This window comes from Papio anubis, chromosome 18 (assembly GCF_008728515.1).
Source record: "Papio anubis isolate 15944 chromosome 18, Panubis1.0, whole genome shotgun sequence".
NCBI classification, from domain to species: domain Eukaryota; kingdom Metazoa; phylum Chordata; class Mammalia; order Primates; family Cercopithecidae; genus Papio; species Papio anubis.
Window position 1 is genome coordinate 787,370 of NC_044993.1, and position 16,283 is coordinate 803,652.

Consider the following 16,283-nt stretch of genomic DNA (forward strand, 5'->3'; position numbering starts at 1 on the left):
TGTTCAGGGGCAGTGAGCCAAACCTGAGGGACAGCGTGGCTTTATCACCACCATGCTCCTGGTAACTAATGCATTCCCCTACGAACCAATCCAGGCTTGAGAGAGCAAGAATGAATGGTATCCAACCATTCAGGAGGGTGCCTCCATGACCCAAACCCCCACCAGACCCCCTCCCAGCACTGCCACACTGAGAGTCAAAGCTCAACATGAGACTTGGTGAGGACAAGCCAATCCCATCCACATCACAGCATATGGTATTACTCAAGAAAATCGCTTCAAAATGTTGGGGGTCCAGTGATAAAATCCTTGAGGAATTATAAAGCTGATGAAGGGATGAGTTTGACAATGACCAGGGTGGCAGGTCAGTAGTTCTGCTGCAGGAGGGTACGAAGTGAACAGTTAGAATGTGTAAAGAAGAGGCTCTGTGTGAAGCCAAGTCAAGGGAGTAAGGTGATGAGACGGAAAGCTACAGGGGAGGAGAAGGCACTGGGCAGACGGTGGCCTCCCCAGAGGCTGATAGGAGGCAGGTGCCTCCTGGTGAAACAAAAAAATTTGTTATCAATTATCAAGACTTCACAGACACTACTAACTCCTAACAGATCTTCTTACAGGCAAGAGGTGCAGGGCTGTAGGTTCTGACTGAGATTACACCAGGATCGCGGGTTAGTGGACAGCAAGCTCAGCTCATCACAGAATCTCAAATATCGAATTTGCGCCTTAGGAACACCGGTCCATGGGCATCGCTGCTGAGGCGGTTCTGGAGAAGTGTAAAGTCACCTCCAGTGAAGGGAGGGGAGTCATCTTTTTTTTTTTTTTTTTTTTTTTTTTGAGACTGAGTCTTGCTCTGTAGCCCGGTCTGGAGTGCAGTGGCCGGATCTCAGCTCACTGCAAGCTCCGCCTCCCGGGTTTACGCCATTCTCCTGCCTCAGCCTCCAGAGTAGCCAGGACTACAGGCGCCCGCCACCTCGCCCGGCTAGTTTTTTGTATTTTTAGTAGAGACGGGGTTTCATCGTGTTAGCCAGGATGGTCTCGATCTCCTGACCTCGTGATCTGCCCGTCTCGGCCTCCCAAAGTGCTGGGATTACAGGTTTGAGCCACCGCGCCCAGCCGGGAGGGGAGTCATCTTAACGAGGTCTAGGCTGGGGTGATGTCTCCACCACCGGGGGCGTATCAGGCAGGGTGGTGTCTGGGCTACCGCCTGCTCAGGGTGCCACCACTCGAGGTCCGAGCACCAGGGTGATGCAGATGTGGCATCACCTGTGACCTGCACGTTCTGGACTGTGACACTGGGAGTCAGTTCCAGCGGAGACCCGCAGGACTTATTTCCGCCAACTGGGATGGCATCTGAGACCAGTCCAGGAGCTGCTACAACCCCACAGGGTGGTTCACAATAATCTCATGACCTTTAGTGTCACTGCCAATAAGTAAAGGTGGCAAGAGATGAGCTAAATAGTCACACTCAATCCCACAAGAGAAACACTGCATGACCCACTCCTCTCCACAACACACACATAACATGAAGGTGCCCGGGTCTGTCCATCCAAGATTTCAAACACGTAACATGAAGGTGCACGGGTCTGTCCATCCAGGATTTCAAACACGTAACATGAAAGTGCATGGGTCTGTCCATCCAGGATTTCAAACACGCAACATGAAAGTGCACGGGTCTGTCCATCCAGGATTTCAAACACGCAACATGAAGGTGCACGGGTCTGTCCATCCAGGATTTCAAACACGTAACATGAAAGTGCACAGGTCTGGCCGGGCGCGGTGGCTCACGCCTGTAATCCCTGCACTTTGGGAGGCCGAGGCGGGCGGATCACGAGGTCAGGAGATCGAGACCATCCTGGCTAACACGGTGAAACCCCGGCTCTACTAAAACACAAAAAAATTAGCTCGGGCTGTGGCGGCTTCAGTCCCAGCTACTTGGGAGGCTGAGGCAGGAGAATGGCGCTGGATCTGGGAGGCTGAGCTTGCAGTATCGGTAGATCGCGCCACTGCACTCCAGCCCGGCGCATAGAGTGAAGACTACCAAAAAAAAAAAAAAAAAAAAAAAAAAAGAAAGTGCACAGGTCTGTCCATCCAGGACTTACTGTTCACCTCGCTGTAGATTACCTTTATACCGCGGGAGGTTCAACACCACAGAAACAGTCACCAAGCAGTTGCTGCCCCATGGCCACAAAAACCTAACTCAAGATTGCTGCAGCCAGAGGACACACACTGTCAATGGACACGGAGGCCTTGCTCTGCTGCTGGGTGTGTTTAAGGGCTCTAATCCAGGAAGCGCCCAGTGACAGTGCTGTGGAACATCAGGACCAGCCATGTCCCTGGTCTGTTTTCATGGCACACAAAAGGGGCAGCACACACAAGCTGCTCCTGCCCCAACTGCCGGATTGCAGCAGCTGCCAGGACTGCTCTGCATGCTACAAGAGGATCTGGGAGGTCAACAGGGACACTCAGGGCTCTCACCCATCCTGCACTGCCCGAGGTACAGGAATTCCTCCTCCTCACGCGGCAGCGGGGGTGGCTCTCCCTCCACAGCCATGAACGTGGGCATTTCACAGCACTGACCTCGGGCTCTTCACTTTTGCCCTCCTTGCCCCCTTTTGTTTTATCTGGAAGGGACGAGGTATGGGAGAGGAACAAGGGCATTTTCATAAATGCAGACTCAGGTTATGCCCCACCTTGGGCGCAGTGTGGGATCCTACAGGTGGGTCATGCCTAAGAGCAAGACTAACCAACCACAGCCTACACTGCTCACACAGGATAACATCTGGATCCTTAAGACTAACCAACCACAGCCTACGAGCTGCTCACACAGGATCACATCTGGATCCTTAAGACTAACCAACCACAGCCTACGCTGCTCACACAGGATCACATCTGAGTCCTCAAGACTAACCAACCACAGCCTACGCTGCTCACACAGGATCACATCTGATCCTTAAGACTAACCAACCACAGCCTACTGCTCACTCAGGATCACATCTGAGTCCTCAAGACTAACCAACCACAGCCTACGATGCTCACACAGGATCACATCTGAGTCCTCCAGGCCCACTCTTAGCCAGGCTGCGACTCGGACAGTATAGCAATCAGACTGGAGGATTTCTACAGGGAACAGTCCTCACTCCAAGAATGATCAGTGCAGCATCATACAGGTTCAAAATACGTCTACAGAACCCCCAGAAAGACGTGTCTCTGTTAGCCCACAAGGTTTTAGGACACGGGGAAGTGATTCCTATCTTCTGTACATTCATAACACTTCAAGTGTCAATCCTCATTTACTAAAGATTGAGGAACGATGTCATGTAAAGAATGACTTCCCAACAATTCTCACCCTCCTAAGGTTTTTCTTCACTGTGAGATCACAAGGGATCATCAAAGTACCGAGCAGAACAGCAACAACGCTGCAACGTATCACATGTCAATAAGGTTCTCTCCACTGGATACCTTCCATATTTAGCAAGACCCGAGAGCACATTGAGGGCTTTCTCTGCGTCTGCTGCTTTAGGGCTCCAGGCTGAGTTCCTGCCTGCCGGGTTGTGATGCGATGCTGATGGCCACACTCCTCAAGTGATGGGCATCTGGAGAGCGAGAGGTCTTTCATGTCTTCCACGTGAATGAGTGTAGCTGACGGCTTCCCCGCATTCCTCACATTAGTAAGGTTTCTCATCAGTGTGAATTTGAGCGTGATGGTCAAGGCATGAGGAATTTTTAAAAGATTTTCCACAGTCCTTGCATACAAAAAGCTGCTCTTCAGTGTAAGTTTTTAAATGTTCTTTTAGTAGATAAAACCTACTGTACGCTTTCCCGCATTCCTTGCATTTATAGGGTTTATGCCCAGTGTGGATTCTTCCATGTTTACGCAGGTGAGAGGAGGCACGGAAGGCTTTTCCACACTCGTTACATACATAAGGTTTCTCTCCTGTGTGAGTCCGTCTGTGTTCGATAAGGTGTGAGGAGGAAGCAAAGGCTTTCCCACACTCCTTACATATGTAGGGTTTCTCTCCAGTGTGGGTTCTTATGTGCACAACAAGGTGTGAGGACGTGGTGAAGGCCTTTCCGCATACTCTACATTCATAAGGCTTCTCTCCAGTGTGAGTTCGTATGTGCTCAGTTAGGCTCGAAGAAACAGTGAACGTTTTCCCACAGTCCTTACATTCATAAGGTTTTATTCCAGTGTGAATCTGAATGTGCTTATTCAGGCATGAGGAATTTCTGAAGGATTTCCCGCATATCATACATATAAAAGGCTTCTCCTCTGTGTGAGTTTTCACATGTTCATTTAGTAGATAAACCCTATTGTAGGCTTTCCCGCAGTCCTTACATTCATAGGGCTTCTCCCCGGTGTGTGTCCGCGTGTGTTTAGTGAGCCCTGAGCGCCCCGTGAAGGCTTTGCCACATTGCTTACATTCGTAGGGTTTCTCTCCAGTATGGATTCTCGCATGTTCAGTCAGGCTTGAAGAAACAGTGAAGGATTTCCCACAATCTTTACATTCATAGGGTTTCTCTCCAGTGTGAGTCCTTACGTGCTCGGTAAGGCCTGAGGACGTACAGAAGGCTTTCCCACAGTCCTTACACGTGTATGGCTTCTCGCCCGTGTGTGTTCGTACGTGTCTAGTAAGGCCACAGCGCACGGCGAAGGCCTTCCCACAGTAGCTACATGTATAGGGTTTTATTCCAGTGTGAATTCGAACATGATTATTAAGGCAGGAGGAATTTCTAAAATATTTTCCGCAAACCATACATGCAAAGGGCTTCTCCCTCATGCGAGTTTTCACATGTTCATTCAGTAGATAAAACCCACTGCAGGCTTTCCCACAGTCCCTCCATTCAGAGAGCTGCTTTCCAGGGCATGTTTGGACGTGTTTAGAAAGACCTGAGCATCCAGTGAAGGTTTTTCCACATTCGTTACATTCACGGGGCTTCTCTGCAGCATCAATTCTTACAAGTGCAGTTAGGCCGGAAGCAACAGGGGAGGCTTTTCCACATTCTTCCAACTCACAGGGCTTCTCCCCAGTGTGGACTCGCATGTGACTAGTAAGGTAGGCAGTGTGTCTAAAGGCCTTCCCACATTCCCTACATACGTGGGGGTTCCTGACAGTATGCATTTCAACAGGCGTGGCACAGCCTGTGGAGTGAGTGAGAGCCTTCCCACACTGCTTCCAGTTCCATGTTCCTTCTCCACTGTGAGTTCCCACACGTGCCTGAAGGTATGACTGATTAAGGACTGCTTCCCCACAGTCACTGCAGTCAAGAGGTTTGTCCCGAGTGCATGTTTGTTGGTAAACAACATTTGGAGTAGGGCTAAAGGCTTTTCCACACTGATCTAACACAGAAAACTGCTCTCCAATTTTGAACCAAGTTTTCTGGCATGGAATAAAAAAGTCTTTTTCATAATGATTAGACACACAACTGTCTCCTGTATTTTGAGTTCTCACGTGTGTGCTGAGGCCTGAGTGTTCACTGAAAGCTTCTCCAAACTGCGTGCGGTCACAGAGCTGCCCTCCATTGTGGCTTCTTGCCTGCTGGTGGAGAATGAGTGGCAGTCAGGGGATTGCTGAGGCTTATTCATAGATCTCACCCAGCTGAAGACAGAGTATGACGATGACAATTACGATTTTTGCCATTTTCATAACACGCATGCAGCTCCTGCCCTGTAGATGTCTTTCAAGTCAAATGAGGAGCGCACCTGCAAGAATCCTGTGCCATCAGGACGGGCGCGGTAGCTCACGCCTGTAATCCCAGCACTTTGGTAGGCTGAGGCGGGTGGATCACCTGAGGTCAGGAGTTCAAGACCAGCCTGACCAACGTGGAGAAACCCTGTCTCTATTAAAAATACAAAATTAACCGGGCGTGGTGGCACATGCCTGTAATCCCAGCTACTTGGGAGGCTTAGGCAGGAGAAAGGCTTGAACCAGGGAGGCAGAGGTTGCAGCAAGCTGAGATCGCGCCACTGCACTCCAGCCTGGGCAACAAGGGCAAAACTCCATCTCAAAAAAGAAAGAATCGGCCAGGAGCAGTGGCTCACGCCTGTAATCCCAGCACTTTGGGAGGCTGAGGTGGGAGGATCACGAGGTCAAGAGATCGAGACCATCCTGGCCAAAATGGTCAAACCCCATCTCTACTAAAAATACAAAAATTAGCTGGGCGTGGTGGCACACGCCTCTAGTTCCGTTCCAGCTACTCGGGAGGCTGAGTCAGAAGAATCGCTTGAACCGGGGAGGTGGAGCTTGCAGTGAGCCGAGATCATGCCATTGCACTCCAGCCTGGCGACAGAGTGAGACTTCATCTCAAAAAAAAAAAGGAATCCTGTGCCATCTGCTCTAACTTTGAAAAGTGTGTGCTCACGAAACAGCTCTGCAATCTCAATGCCTTGTCACGTGTGCTGACGTGTGTCTGAAGCACCAAGTTTCAAGACAGGATGAGGCCCTCCCAAATTCCACACATTCAGAGTGTTCTCTACAGTCCCCACCTGAGTGAATCCTGCTTCTCTACATTCTCTCAATTTTGCTCATTTTCTGTAGTGGAATTCCCAATGTTTTATGAGTGTGATAAATAAAAAAAATCTCTCTTATTAATTTTACCGTTTGTGTCTCATTTGATGTTCTGAACCAAGATCTATCCTGCCAAAGTGCTGGCCCTTTGGTTTTAAGTCGCCATTCTGAAAAGAAAAAAAAAAAAGACCTGAAAATGATCAAACTCATAGTTATTCGTTTTCATATAAGACATGGCAAAAAAAATAAAGCAAAGATAGATTGGAGGAGTTTGGCTATGTGTAAAATTTGGAATCACAAGAACTGGGAGTCATAATTTATAAGATTTAAAAGTAAATTTGGTCCGTAAAAAACAAATGTGATGGTGAACAGAAACAGTATTATCAATGAAAGAAAGCAGGAAAGATCTGGACAAAGAGCATACATTAAAAAAACAAACTCGGCTGGGCGTGGTGGCTCACGCCTGTAATCCCAACACTTTGGGAGGCCAAGGTGGGTGGATCACGAGGTCAGGAGTTCGAGACCAGCCTGACCAACATGGCGAAACCTTGTCACTACCAAAAATACAAAAATCAGGCTAGGCGCAGTGGCTCAAGCCTGTAATCCCAGCACTTTGGGAGGCCGAGACAGGCGGATCATGAGGTCAGGAGATTGAGACCATCCTGGCTAACACGGTGAAACCCCGTCTCTACTAAAAAATACAAAAAACTAGCCAGGCGAGGTGGCGGGTGCCTGTAGTCCCAGCTACTCGGGAGGCTGAGGCAGGAGAATGGCATGAACCTGGGAGGCGGAGCTTGCAGTGAGCTGAGATCTGGCCACTGCACTCCAGCCTGGACTCCGTCTCAAAAAAAAAAACAACAACAAAATACAAAACAACAAACAAGCAAAAAAATTAGCCGGGTGTGGTGGCACACGCCTGTAATCCCAGCTACTCGGAAGGTGAGGCAGAAGAATCGCATGAACCCAGGAGGCGGAGTTGGCAGTGAGCCGAAATTGTGCCACTACACTCCAGCCTGGGCAACAGAGCAAGACTCCGTCTCAAACAAAACAAAACAAAACAAAAAAACCACAATCTCAAAGAACAAAAGAGCAGGGTTTTCTTTTTGTTTTTGTTTTTTTTTTTTTTTTTTTTTTTTTTTGAGACGGAGTCTCGCTCTGTCGCCCAGGCTGGAGTGCAGTGGCCGGATCTCAGCTCACTGCAAGCTCCGCCTCCTGGGTTCACGCCATTCTCCCGCCTCAGCCTCCCAAGTAGCTGGGACCACAGGCGCCCGCCACCTCACACGGCTAATTTTTTGTATTTTTTAGTAGAGACGGGGTTTCACCGTGTTAGCCAGCATGGTCTCGATCTCCTGACCTCGTGATCTGCCCGTCTCGGCCTCCCAAAGTGCTGGGATTACAGGCTTGAGCCACCGCGCCCGGCCTGTTTTTGTTTTTTTGCAAGACAGAGAGAGAGTCTTGCTCTCTCTCCTCAGAACTTTGAGTCCAATGGCCTCATGTTCTGTGCCAGAATGCATCTTAAAACGTACACTCACGATCCTCCCACAGCCACCAAACTCGACACTCAGGATCCTCCCGCAGCTGCTAAACTTGACATCGACCAGGGGTGCTCTTCACACTCACTCACCTTGGAGAACTCCTCTCTGCTCTGCCCTCAACTCCTCTTCCTCTTCCAGCCAACAGATCACACTGGGTTTGAACAGGTCACGTCCTGTACACAGGGAAAGAGACATCAATGGAAGAGGCTCAGGCAGGGGATGACAAACCTACCCATAAAACAGGAACTACATTTCCTTGTTTTTTTGTTTTCCTTTTTTTTTTTTTTGAGATGGAGTCTCGCTCTGTCCCCCAGGCTGGAGTGCAATGGCACAATCTCAGCTCACAGAAAGCTCCGCCTCCTGGGTTCAAGTGATTCTCCTGCCTCAGCCTCCCGAGTAGCTGGGACTACAGGCGTCCACCACCACGCCCAGCTAATTTTTTGTATTTTTAGTAAAGAAGATGGGGATTCACCGTGTTAGTCAGGATGGTCTCAATCTCCTGACCTCGTGATCCTCCCGCCCCGGCCTGCCAGAGTGCTGGGATCACAGCCCTGAGCCACCGTGACCAGTCTCCCAGAGTGCTGGAATGATAGCCCTGAGGCACCACGCCCAGCCTCCCATAGTGCTGGGATTACAGGCATGAGCCACTGCGCCCGGCCTCCCAGAGTGCTGGGATCACAGCCCTGAGCCACCGCGTTCAGCCTCCCAAAGTGCTGGGATTACAAGCGTTTGAGTCACCGTGTCCAGCCTCCCAAAGTACTGGGATTACAGGCGTGAGCCACCACACCTGGCCCCCAAAGTGCTGGGATTACAGGCATGAGCCATTGCACCCGGCCAGGAACTACATTATTTTATTTTATGTTTTTGAGATGGAGTCTCGCTCTGTCACCCAGGCTGGAGTGCAGTGGCGTGCCAGGAACTACATTTCTAAAGAGTGCAGTGAAATTGTTTCGAAGGAGCTCAAAGTGCAAGTACTCCATCTTTCTGTGCCCCAAAGAAACTGGTTTATCTCTGATCCCTGAAGCCCACATTCAGGCTTAAATATACATGTAAAAACCACTAAGACTTCTATTCAAACAGGAAATAACAGAAGTGCAAAAAGAGATCTTCATTCGCTTGGGAAACTACTACCCAGTGGTTCCCAGCGTTAAGAGTGAGTCGGCTTCACGGGGAGGGCTTGTTAAAGCAGAGATGACAGGCCCCCCCCCAGCAGACATTCTGATCCAACGTGTCACAGGTGCGGCCTGAGAATGCACGTTTCTAGATGAGTGATGGTGATGCTACTGACCCCAGGACCACATTCTGGAAACGACCACGCTAGCATCAAGCCCATTATATCTGTTACTTCCCACGGTACTCGGCTTTGCCGTCAACAATCCTGGAACACAGTAAGGACGTATCATGTATCAGCTCCACAGAAGTTGCACAGAACGGCGGCAGCCTCACCTACGGAGGCCAGGTTCTCGTAGTTTTCCAGCATCACGTCTCTGTAGAGGTCTCTCTGAGATGGGTCCAGTAAAGTCCATTCCTCCTGGGTGAAGTCCACAGCCACGTCGTCAAAGGTCACTGAGTCCTAAATCATCACACATGGTGGTTGAAGCCACTCAACGTGTCCATCAGTGTTCACTGGAGAATGAGGAAACGGGCCCTACGCCTACATGGGACTGTGAGGTCTCCTACTGTCTACCCCATGGCCCAGCGGTCCTGGGAACCCTTCTCTGCCCACACACACACACTGTTGATCTCCTCTAGTCATACGGCCGGAACGGCACCTCCCATATGTGAACTTCCCTCACCCACTCACTCTCCTCTCGCCTTATGTCCCTCTCCTGAGCACATTACAAACAAGTGATAACTCGTGATGTGGAAATAAGTTCCCAGAAAGGACACTTTCCCCTTCCTTACCATGTGTCAGAGCACTCAGCAAAAAAAGAAGCATGCATTTGGCACAAGGGTCAAAATAATGAGTAATGCTGAGGCTAGGCACAGTGGCACAAGCCTGTAATCCCAGCACTTTGGGAGGCCAAGGCAGGTGGACCACCTGAGATCAGGAGTTCAAGACCAGCCTGGCCAACATGGCAAAACTCCATCTCTACTAAAAATACAAAAATTAGCCGGGCGTGGTGGCAGGCACTTGTAATCCCAGCTACTTGGGAGGCTGAGGTAGGAGAATTGCTTGAACCTGGGAGGCGGAGATTGCAGTGAGCCGAGATACCTGGGCAACAAAACGAGACTCCATCTCAAAAAAAAAAAAAAAAAGAAAAAGAAAAAGAAAAAAGTAACACTGAATTACGGGAGGATTTTCAGCCACACCTGACCGGCCAGGCTCTCCTCCCCGGGGCTCAACTAGGGACTCGGTCCTAGGGTGAGGCTGTGGAGATAAATCTGCTCAGACAGAAACCTATCTGTCTGCTGAATACCAGTATGTTATTTTTAGAAAAATACAGTTTTGGCATACCTGATAACAATTTATCAGCCAGCCAGCCACCATCCCTGCTTCCTGTGTCTGTTCTTCATGAAGGCAGACTGAGTCCCTAGAAACATGACCTCCTAAAAAACAAAGAAGGCAAGAAAGCATGAGAACCCAGAGCTGACCCTAATGCCATGCTCACGGACCTGCAAGTCATTCCATCCTAGTGGGAAATTCCCGTGTACTGCTGCACATTCGGGAAAACACACACACACACACACACACACACACACAGGCATACAGTGCCAGGAAATTCCCACATACTCCCGCACACTCAGGAAAACACACACACACACAGATATACAGTGCCTCAGGAAAACACACACACACACACACACACACACACAAAGAGCCATACAATGCCTCAGGAAAACACACACACACACAGCCATACAGTGCCAGGGTAGTCTGTCTCACCTGGCGACACAAAAGGTTTGTGAGCTATGCTGCCCACCAGGAAATAGTAACAGGCTCCTATAGCAGATACGGAACTGTAAGCCCTGAGAAACGTGACTCTTCATTTGCCCTTGGTGAGAAAACTCATGGGGTTTACGAATCATCCCTCCCCAAAGCACACACACTGGGGCTGACTTACAGGCCAGCGTTCTCTGGCTCACTCCAGCAGCTCCAATAGGAACCCGGAGCAGGACTACTCAGGCCCCGTCCATGGGACTCACACTGTGTATCAGCACCTACAGCAGAGGCTGTGAGGAGGAGCCCCACCAGGACTTACCATGGGCTAGGTCAGGGGCTGCCATCCTGGGAGGCTGACGGAAGCGTCTGAATGCTCCTTTCCTGAAGCCAAGGCCACTGCAGGACGGCCTGTGAATCTGTGTGGATGGTGCAGTCTCTATCCCTCCTGACCCAGGGATGGCTGGATCCCTATTTCCTAGCAACCACAACGAAGAAGCATTACTTCCCAGTTATCAAACCTCATGCATTAGCTTGTTTCTGCAGATGACACATGTGAAAGCCACTATACCCAGTATACTCTGTTGAGGATTAGTAATATCCACGTCACCTACTGAAGAGCAGTATATGGGCCAGAAGACAGCAGAAGCCTTATTTAATTATCAGAACAGCCATTCACAGATTTCACCCGTGTTTATACCTAAAACAGCCTGGATTCAGATAACGAACTGGCCCACATCATCCACTCAGGAAGTGGTGAACCACGACAGTTAGCTGGTACAGGTTCAACCACCTCGCCAGTTTTTTTGGTTTTTTTTTTTTTTTGAGACAGAGTCTCGCTGTCACTCAAGCTGGAGTGCAATGGTGTGATCTCGGCTCACTGCAACCTCCACATCCCGGGTTCAAGCAGTTCTCCTGCCTCAGCCTCCCAAGTAGCTAGGACTACAGGCACGTGCCACCACGCCTGGGTAAGTTTTTGTATTTTTAGTAGAGGTGGGGTTTCACCATGTCAGCCAGGATGGTCTTGATCTCCTGACCTCGTGATCCGCCCACCTCGGCCTCCCACAGTGCTGGGATTACAGGTGTGAACCACCACACCCCACCCTGGTCTCATCAGTTTGTACTCCTGAGTCTGTGGTCACTCCCCAGCAGGACAAAGGTAGATCTAGAGCTGTACTTTCTTACTCTACTGATGAGGTGACTAAAACAGTAAAGTTTCACATGTCAGAAAAACATGTCCATTCTCCTTGTATAAACTGTACTTACTACTAGGTGTCTCAAACTGGGGGGTAGAGGGGGTGTGCAGGGTCTTTGGGCTAAAAGACCCACAAATGTGTTGAGTTCGGTGTCACCTGCACAGGTTCTTTTCCCTGCTTCAAAAAGGGATGTAATATTCAGTTCTCTGCCTTAACATCATCCCCAGAGGACCTGACCCTCAGACTGCACTCATACACCATGCTGACATTAGGGTGGTTGGACACAGTGAACAGGAAATAAACACGTTTTAGATACCTTCATATGAAATATACACTATAGGGGCTTGTGATTCAGGGGCCATAGTTTCTGTCAGTTCAGTAGCCTGGATTACATAAAGACATCCCCTCCAATATGCACCTCCAAGTTACTGCACCTCATAACACCTATAACCAAAAAAGAGGCCCAACACTCTGCAGATCTTTTAATTTTAGGAACAACATATATAACAGCTTTAATGCTCTACACAGTTGCCTATAAGGCTGCCAGTGCCAAGTGTGGATCCTTGCACATTCAGGGTGCAGGACAAGCTTCTGAAGCACTTGGTGGAAATGACCCAGCAGACCCAATGACACGGTGTCCATGGTAAACAGGATGCCGTTGGATGCCTCTGGCAAGCACTGATAAGACTCAGAGCCCTCTGGGATTTTAGAGTAAATCTACACCCTCTCAACAGTCATCTATGCAGCTGACCCTTGACCTTTTGAGAAATAGGCTGGGGCTTGGAATCAGCACAGAGAAGGAACAGCTAACATGGGACATGAGGTGACTAAGGCTGAACTCAGCCATCTGAGACCTCGTGGACCCAAAGGCATAAGGTACTAGAGAAACGATAAGGGTTGTTCTAGGTGAAAAGACATAAACGATGGGAACGTATAAACCTTGAATGGCGGCCGGGCGCGGTGGCTCAAGCCTGTAATCCCAGCACTTTGGGAGGCTGAGACGGGCGGATCACGAGGTTAGGAGATCGAGGTCATCCTGGCTAACACGGTGAAACCCTGTCACTACTAAAAAATACAAAAAACTATCTGGGTGAGGTGGCAGACGCCTGTAGCCCCAGCTACTAGGGAGGTTGAGGCAGAAGAATGGGGTAGACCCGGGAGGCGGAGCTTGCAGTGAGCCGAGATCCGGTCACTGCACTCCAGCCTGGGCGACAGAGTGAGATTCCATCTCAAAGAAACAAAAACAAACAAAAAAAAACCTTGAATGGCTTTTAGTCCCCAAAATACCCAACAGTGCAGTGCTGGAACAAGGCTGACAATTCTAGATGTCACACAAAGTAGACAGTGGATGGCCTTATTGTTACTATTATTATTTTATTTCTTGAGACGGAGTTTCGCTCTTGTTGCCCAGGCTGGACTGCAATGGCACGATCTCGGCTCATCGCAACCTCTGCCACCCCGGTTCAAGCGATTCTCCTGTCTCAGCCTCCAGACTAGCTGGGATTACAGGCAAGCACCACCACGCCGGGCTAATTTTGTACTTTTAGTAGAGACGGGGTTTCTCCATGTTAGTCAGCCTGGTCTTGAACTCCCGACCACAGATGATCCACCCGCCTCGGCCTCCCAGAGTGCTGGGATTACAAGCCTGAGCCATTGCGCTCAGCGGACCTTATTATTTTTAATTATTTTTTTTTTTGAGACAGAGTCTCGCTCTGTCGCCCAGGCTGGAGTGAGTGGCATGATCTCGGCTCACTGCAAGCTCCGCCTCCCGGGTTCCCGCCGTTCTCCTGCCTCAGCCTCCCGAGTAGCTGGGACTATAGGCGCCGCCACCTCGCCCGGCTAGTTTTTTGTATTTTTAGTAGACGGGGTTTCACCGTGTTAGCCAGGATGGTCTCGATCTCCTGACCTCGTGATCTGCCCGCCTCGGCCTCCCAAAGTGCTGGGATTACAGGCTTGAGCCACCGCGCCCGGCCTATTTTTAACTTTCTTAGGTGAAATACTAGTATTGTGGTTTCAGTAGGACAATGTCCTTATCTTTGAGACGCTTTACCAAGTATTTAAAAGTTAAGTATCACGTGTGCAGTTTATTTTCAACTTAGTTATACTCTAATAATAGTTTATTTATTGGAGGAGAGAGAAAACATGGCCTAGTACTAAAAAGGAGGAAAACGACTGCAGTGGATATTCCTTGTAGTAGATGTTCACATTTTTATTAGATTCAGATTTTTTTAAAGCAAAACGTGAGAAAAAATAGTCGAAACACGCTGTTCACCGCGGATTCGATTACTGCAGGCCGGGCGGGATGACGGCCGCATCCCTCCTCCCCGGGGGCCGGGCCTGGAAGTCCCGCTGGTCCCCACAGGGTAACCTTCTCCGGGAGCGGCACGCCCCGGGCGCTCAGGGGTCTACCTTACGCTTCGGTCCCAACACAAAGTGCCAGAAACACAAAAAACGTCAAAGCCGAAGCCAGATTCTCACAGAAACACGCCCTCATCAAAGTGAAGGAAGCAGAAGGCCCCTCTCTCACCAGCTCCGCGGACTGGAGGCGCGGCCCGGGTGCACCGCGAGCGGCGGCGACTTTCCCTTCTAGAAGCGGTGCCGGGGGCGCGGGGCGGGCGGGCGACCACTCCCGGGCCAGGTCCCCCGCGGACAGCCCCGGGACACGTGCGGAACTCTGCGGCGCCGGGACGGTCTGCCCCAAGAACTGGCGCAGCCGTCGCACAGGAGGGGGCGGAGCCGGCGCCGGAAGAGGTGCCGGCGCGTCTCTGGCGTCACTTCCGCCTCCAGCGCCCGGGCCGAACCGTTGGCCTATGGCGCGGAGAGGTTGTAGTGTCTTCCGCGAGCGTGTGGGAGGGCCCCGTGGCGCCCTCGGGAACCGGGCTGGAGGCAGAGATAGTCCCGGAGGACCAGGCGGACGTAAGGATCAGGTCTCTGGACGCGACTGCGGGGCCGGAACAGACCAGGAGGGCGAGGTTGGGCGGGTACAGCCAGGAAGTGCTCGTCGCGAGCGCGGCCGGGATTCGGCCACAGCGAGAAGCCCTCGGGTGCCGAGAGTGCGCGGTCTCCTCTCCATCTCTGCAGGGAGTCACCGGCCCCGTTCCTTTCTATCCGTCTGAACATCACGCCGAACTCTTAACAGTTGATTCCATTGCATTTTCAATGTAGCATTTTTTTTTCTGTGTATGTTCATATTTTTCCCTTCAAATATGCGTTTCTGTTGTTTTTCTCATGTACCGTAGGGGCCAGGAGCACCTACCTATACTACATTGCAAAATAGACTGATACCAGGCGTTCTCCCAAGGTTCATTCAGAAATGTCACATGATTCCAGTAACAATACGAAAAGGTTTTTTTTTTTTTTTGGAGCCAGGTATATTGGTCCTGGAGTTGACATGGAGGAACAAATATCTCATAACGAAGATGACGTGGACAAAGCACAATGCCCGACAGATATGAAAACAGCCTCTGTCATTAAAACTGTGTGCTACTGACACATGAACAGGAAACACAAATGGAATATCCAGCCATCAACCCAGTAACATGGAAATTCGGTGCATAAACGTAATTCAGAGCAGTGGAACAAATATGCGGTTTATAATGAAAGGTGCTAAGACAAATGGTTAGCCGTCTGAGAAATGACGAAATTCATTCTGGACCTCACAGGGGTAAACTCCAAACGGACCAGGAGTCTAAATGTGAAAAGCAAAACCACATGTGAGGAGTTCATGTGATTTCCTGGCTGAGGAAGAAACAAGATGTGCCCAGGAGGTGGCAGTGGCGCACAAGCTTTGACAGGTTGGGGGTGGGGAGTCACGCACCGTGAGATTATCCACAGGCTTCGAATTGGGGTTCACTATTCAGAAAAGAGAAGAAAATGGGCGGGGTGGGAGGGCGCAGAGCACTCCCAGAGAACAAGGGGATCAGACAGGGGGAGGGCTTACATGACTAGATCGCGTTTCTCAGCAGCCTGACAGGTGTCTGAGTCACAAAGCTCTGAAGGGCAGCAAGGGCTTGCAGTCTTTATAACCCCAGGATTCATCTTATCTATGGCTACCAGATTTCACGAAGTATACAAAGCAAGCACTTGCTACATGGTTCAACACTATGCGTGTTTGGGATGTGTTTTATGTATTATTGATTTATTAATGTTGAGACGGAGTCTCACTCTGTCA

The 16,283-nt window shown here is 50.1% G+C and overlaps 1 protein-coding gene across 1 annotated transcript; it reads right to left on the minus strand.

Annotated features, from left to right (window-relative positions):
- Positions 1–4,166: 4,166 nt before the first annotated feature.
- ZNF778 (zinc finger protein 778) lies at positions 4,167–15,960 on the minus strand. The gene is given in 8 exon segments (XM_009197066.4): positions 4,167–4,675; positions 4,677–5,528; positions 6,591–6,667; positions 8,125–8,208; positions 9,482–9,608; positions 10,494–10,585; positions 11,239–11,394; positions 14,640–15,960. Coding segments are annotated over 7 exon segments (1,404 nt in total). The 5' UTR covers positions 11,264–11,394; positions 14,640–15,960; the 3' UTR covers positions 4,167–4,528.
- Positions 15,961–16,283: the final 323 nt, after the last annotated feature.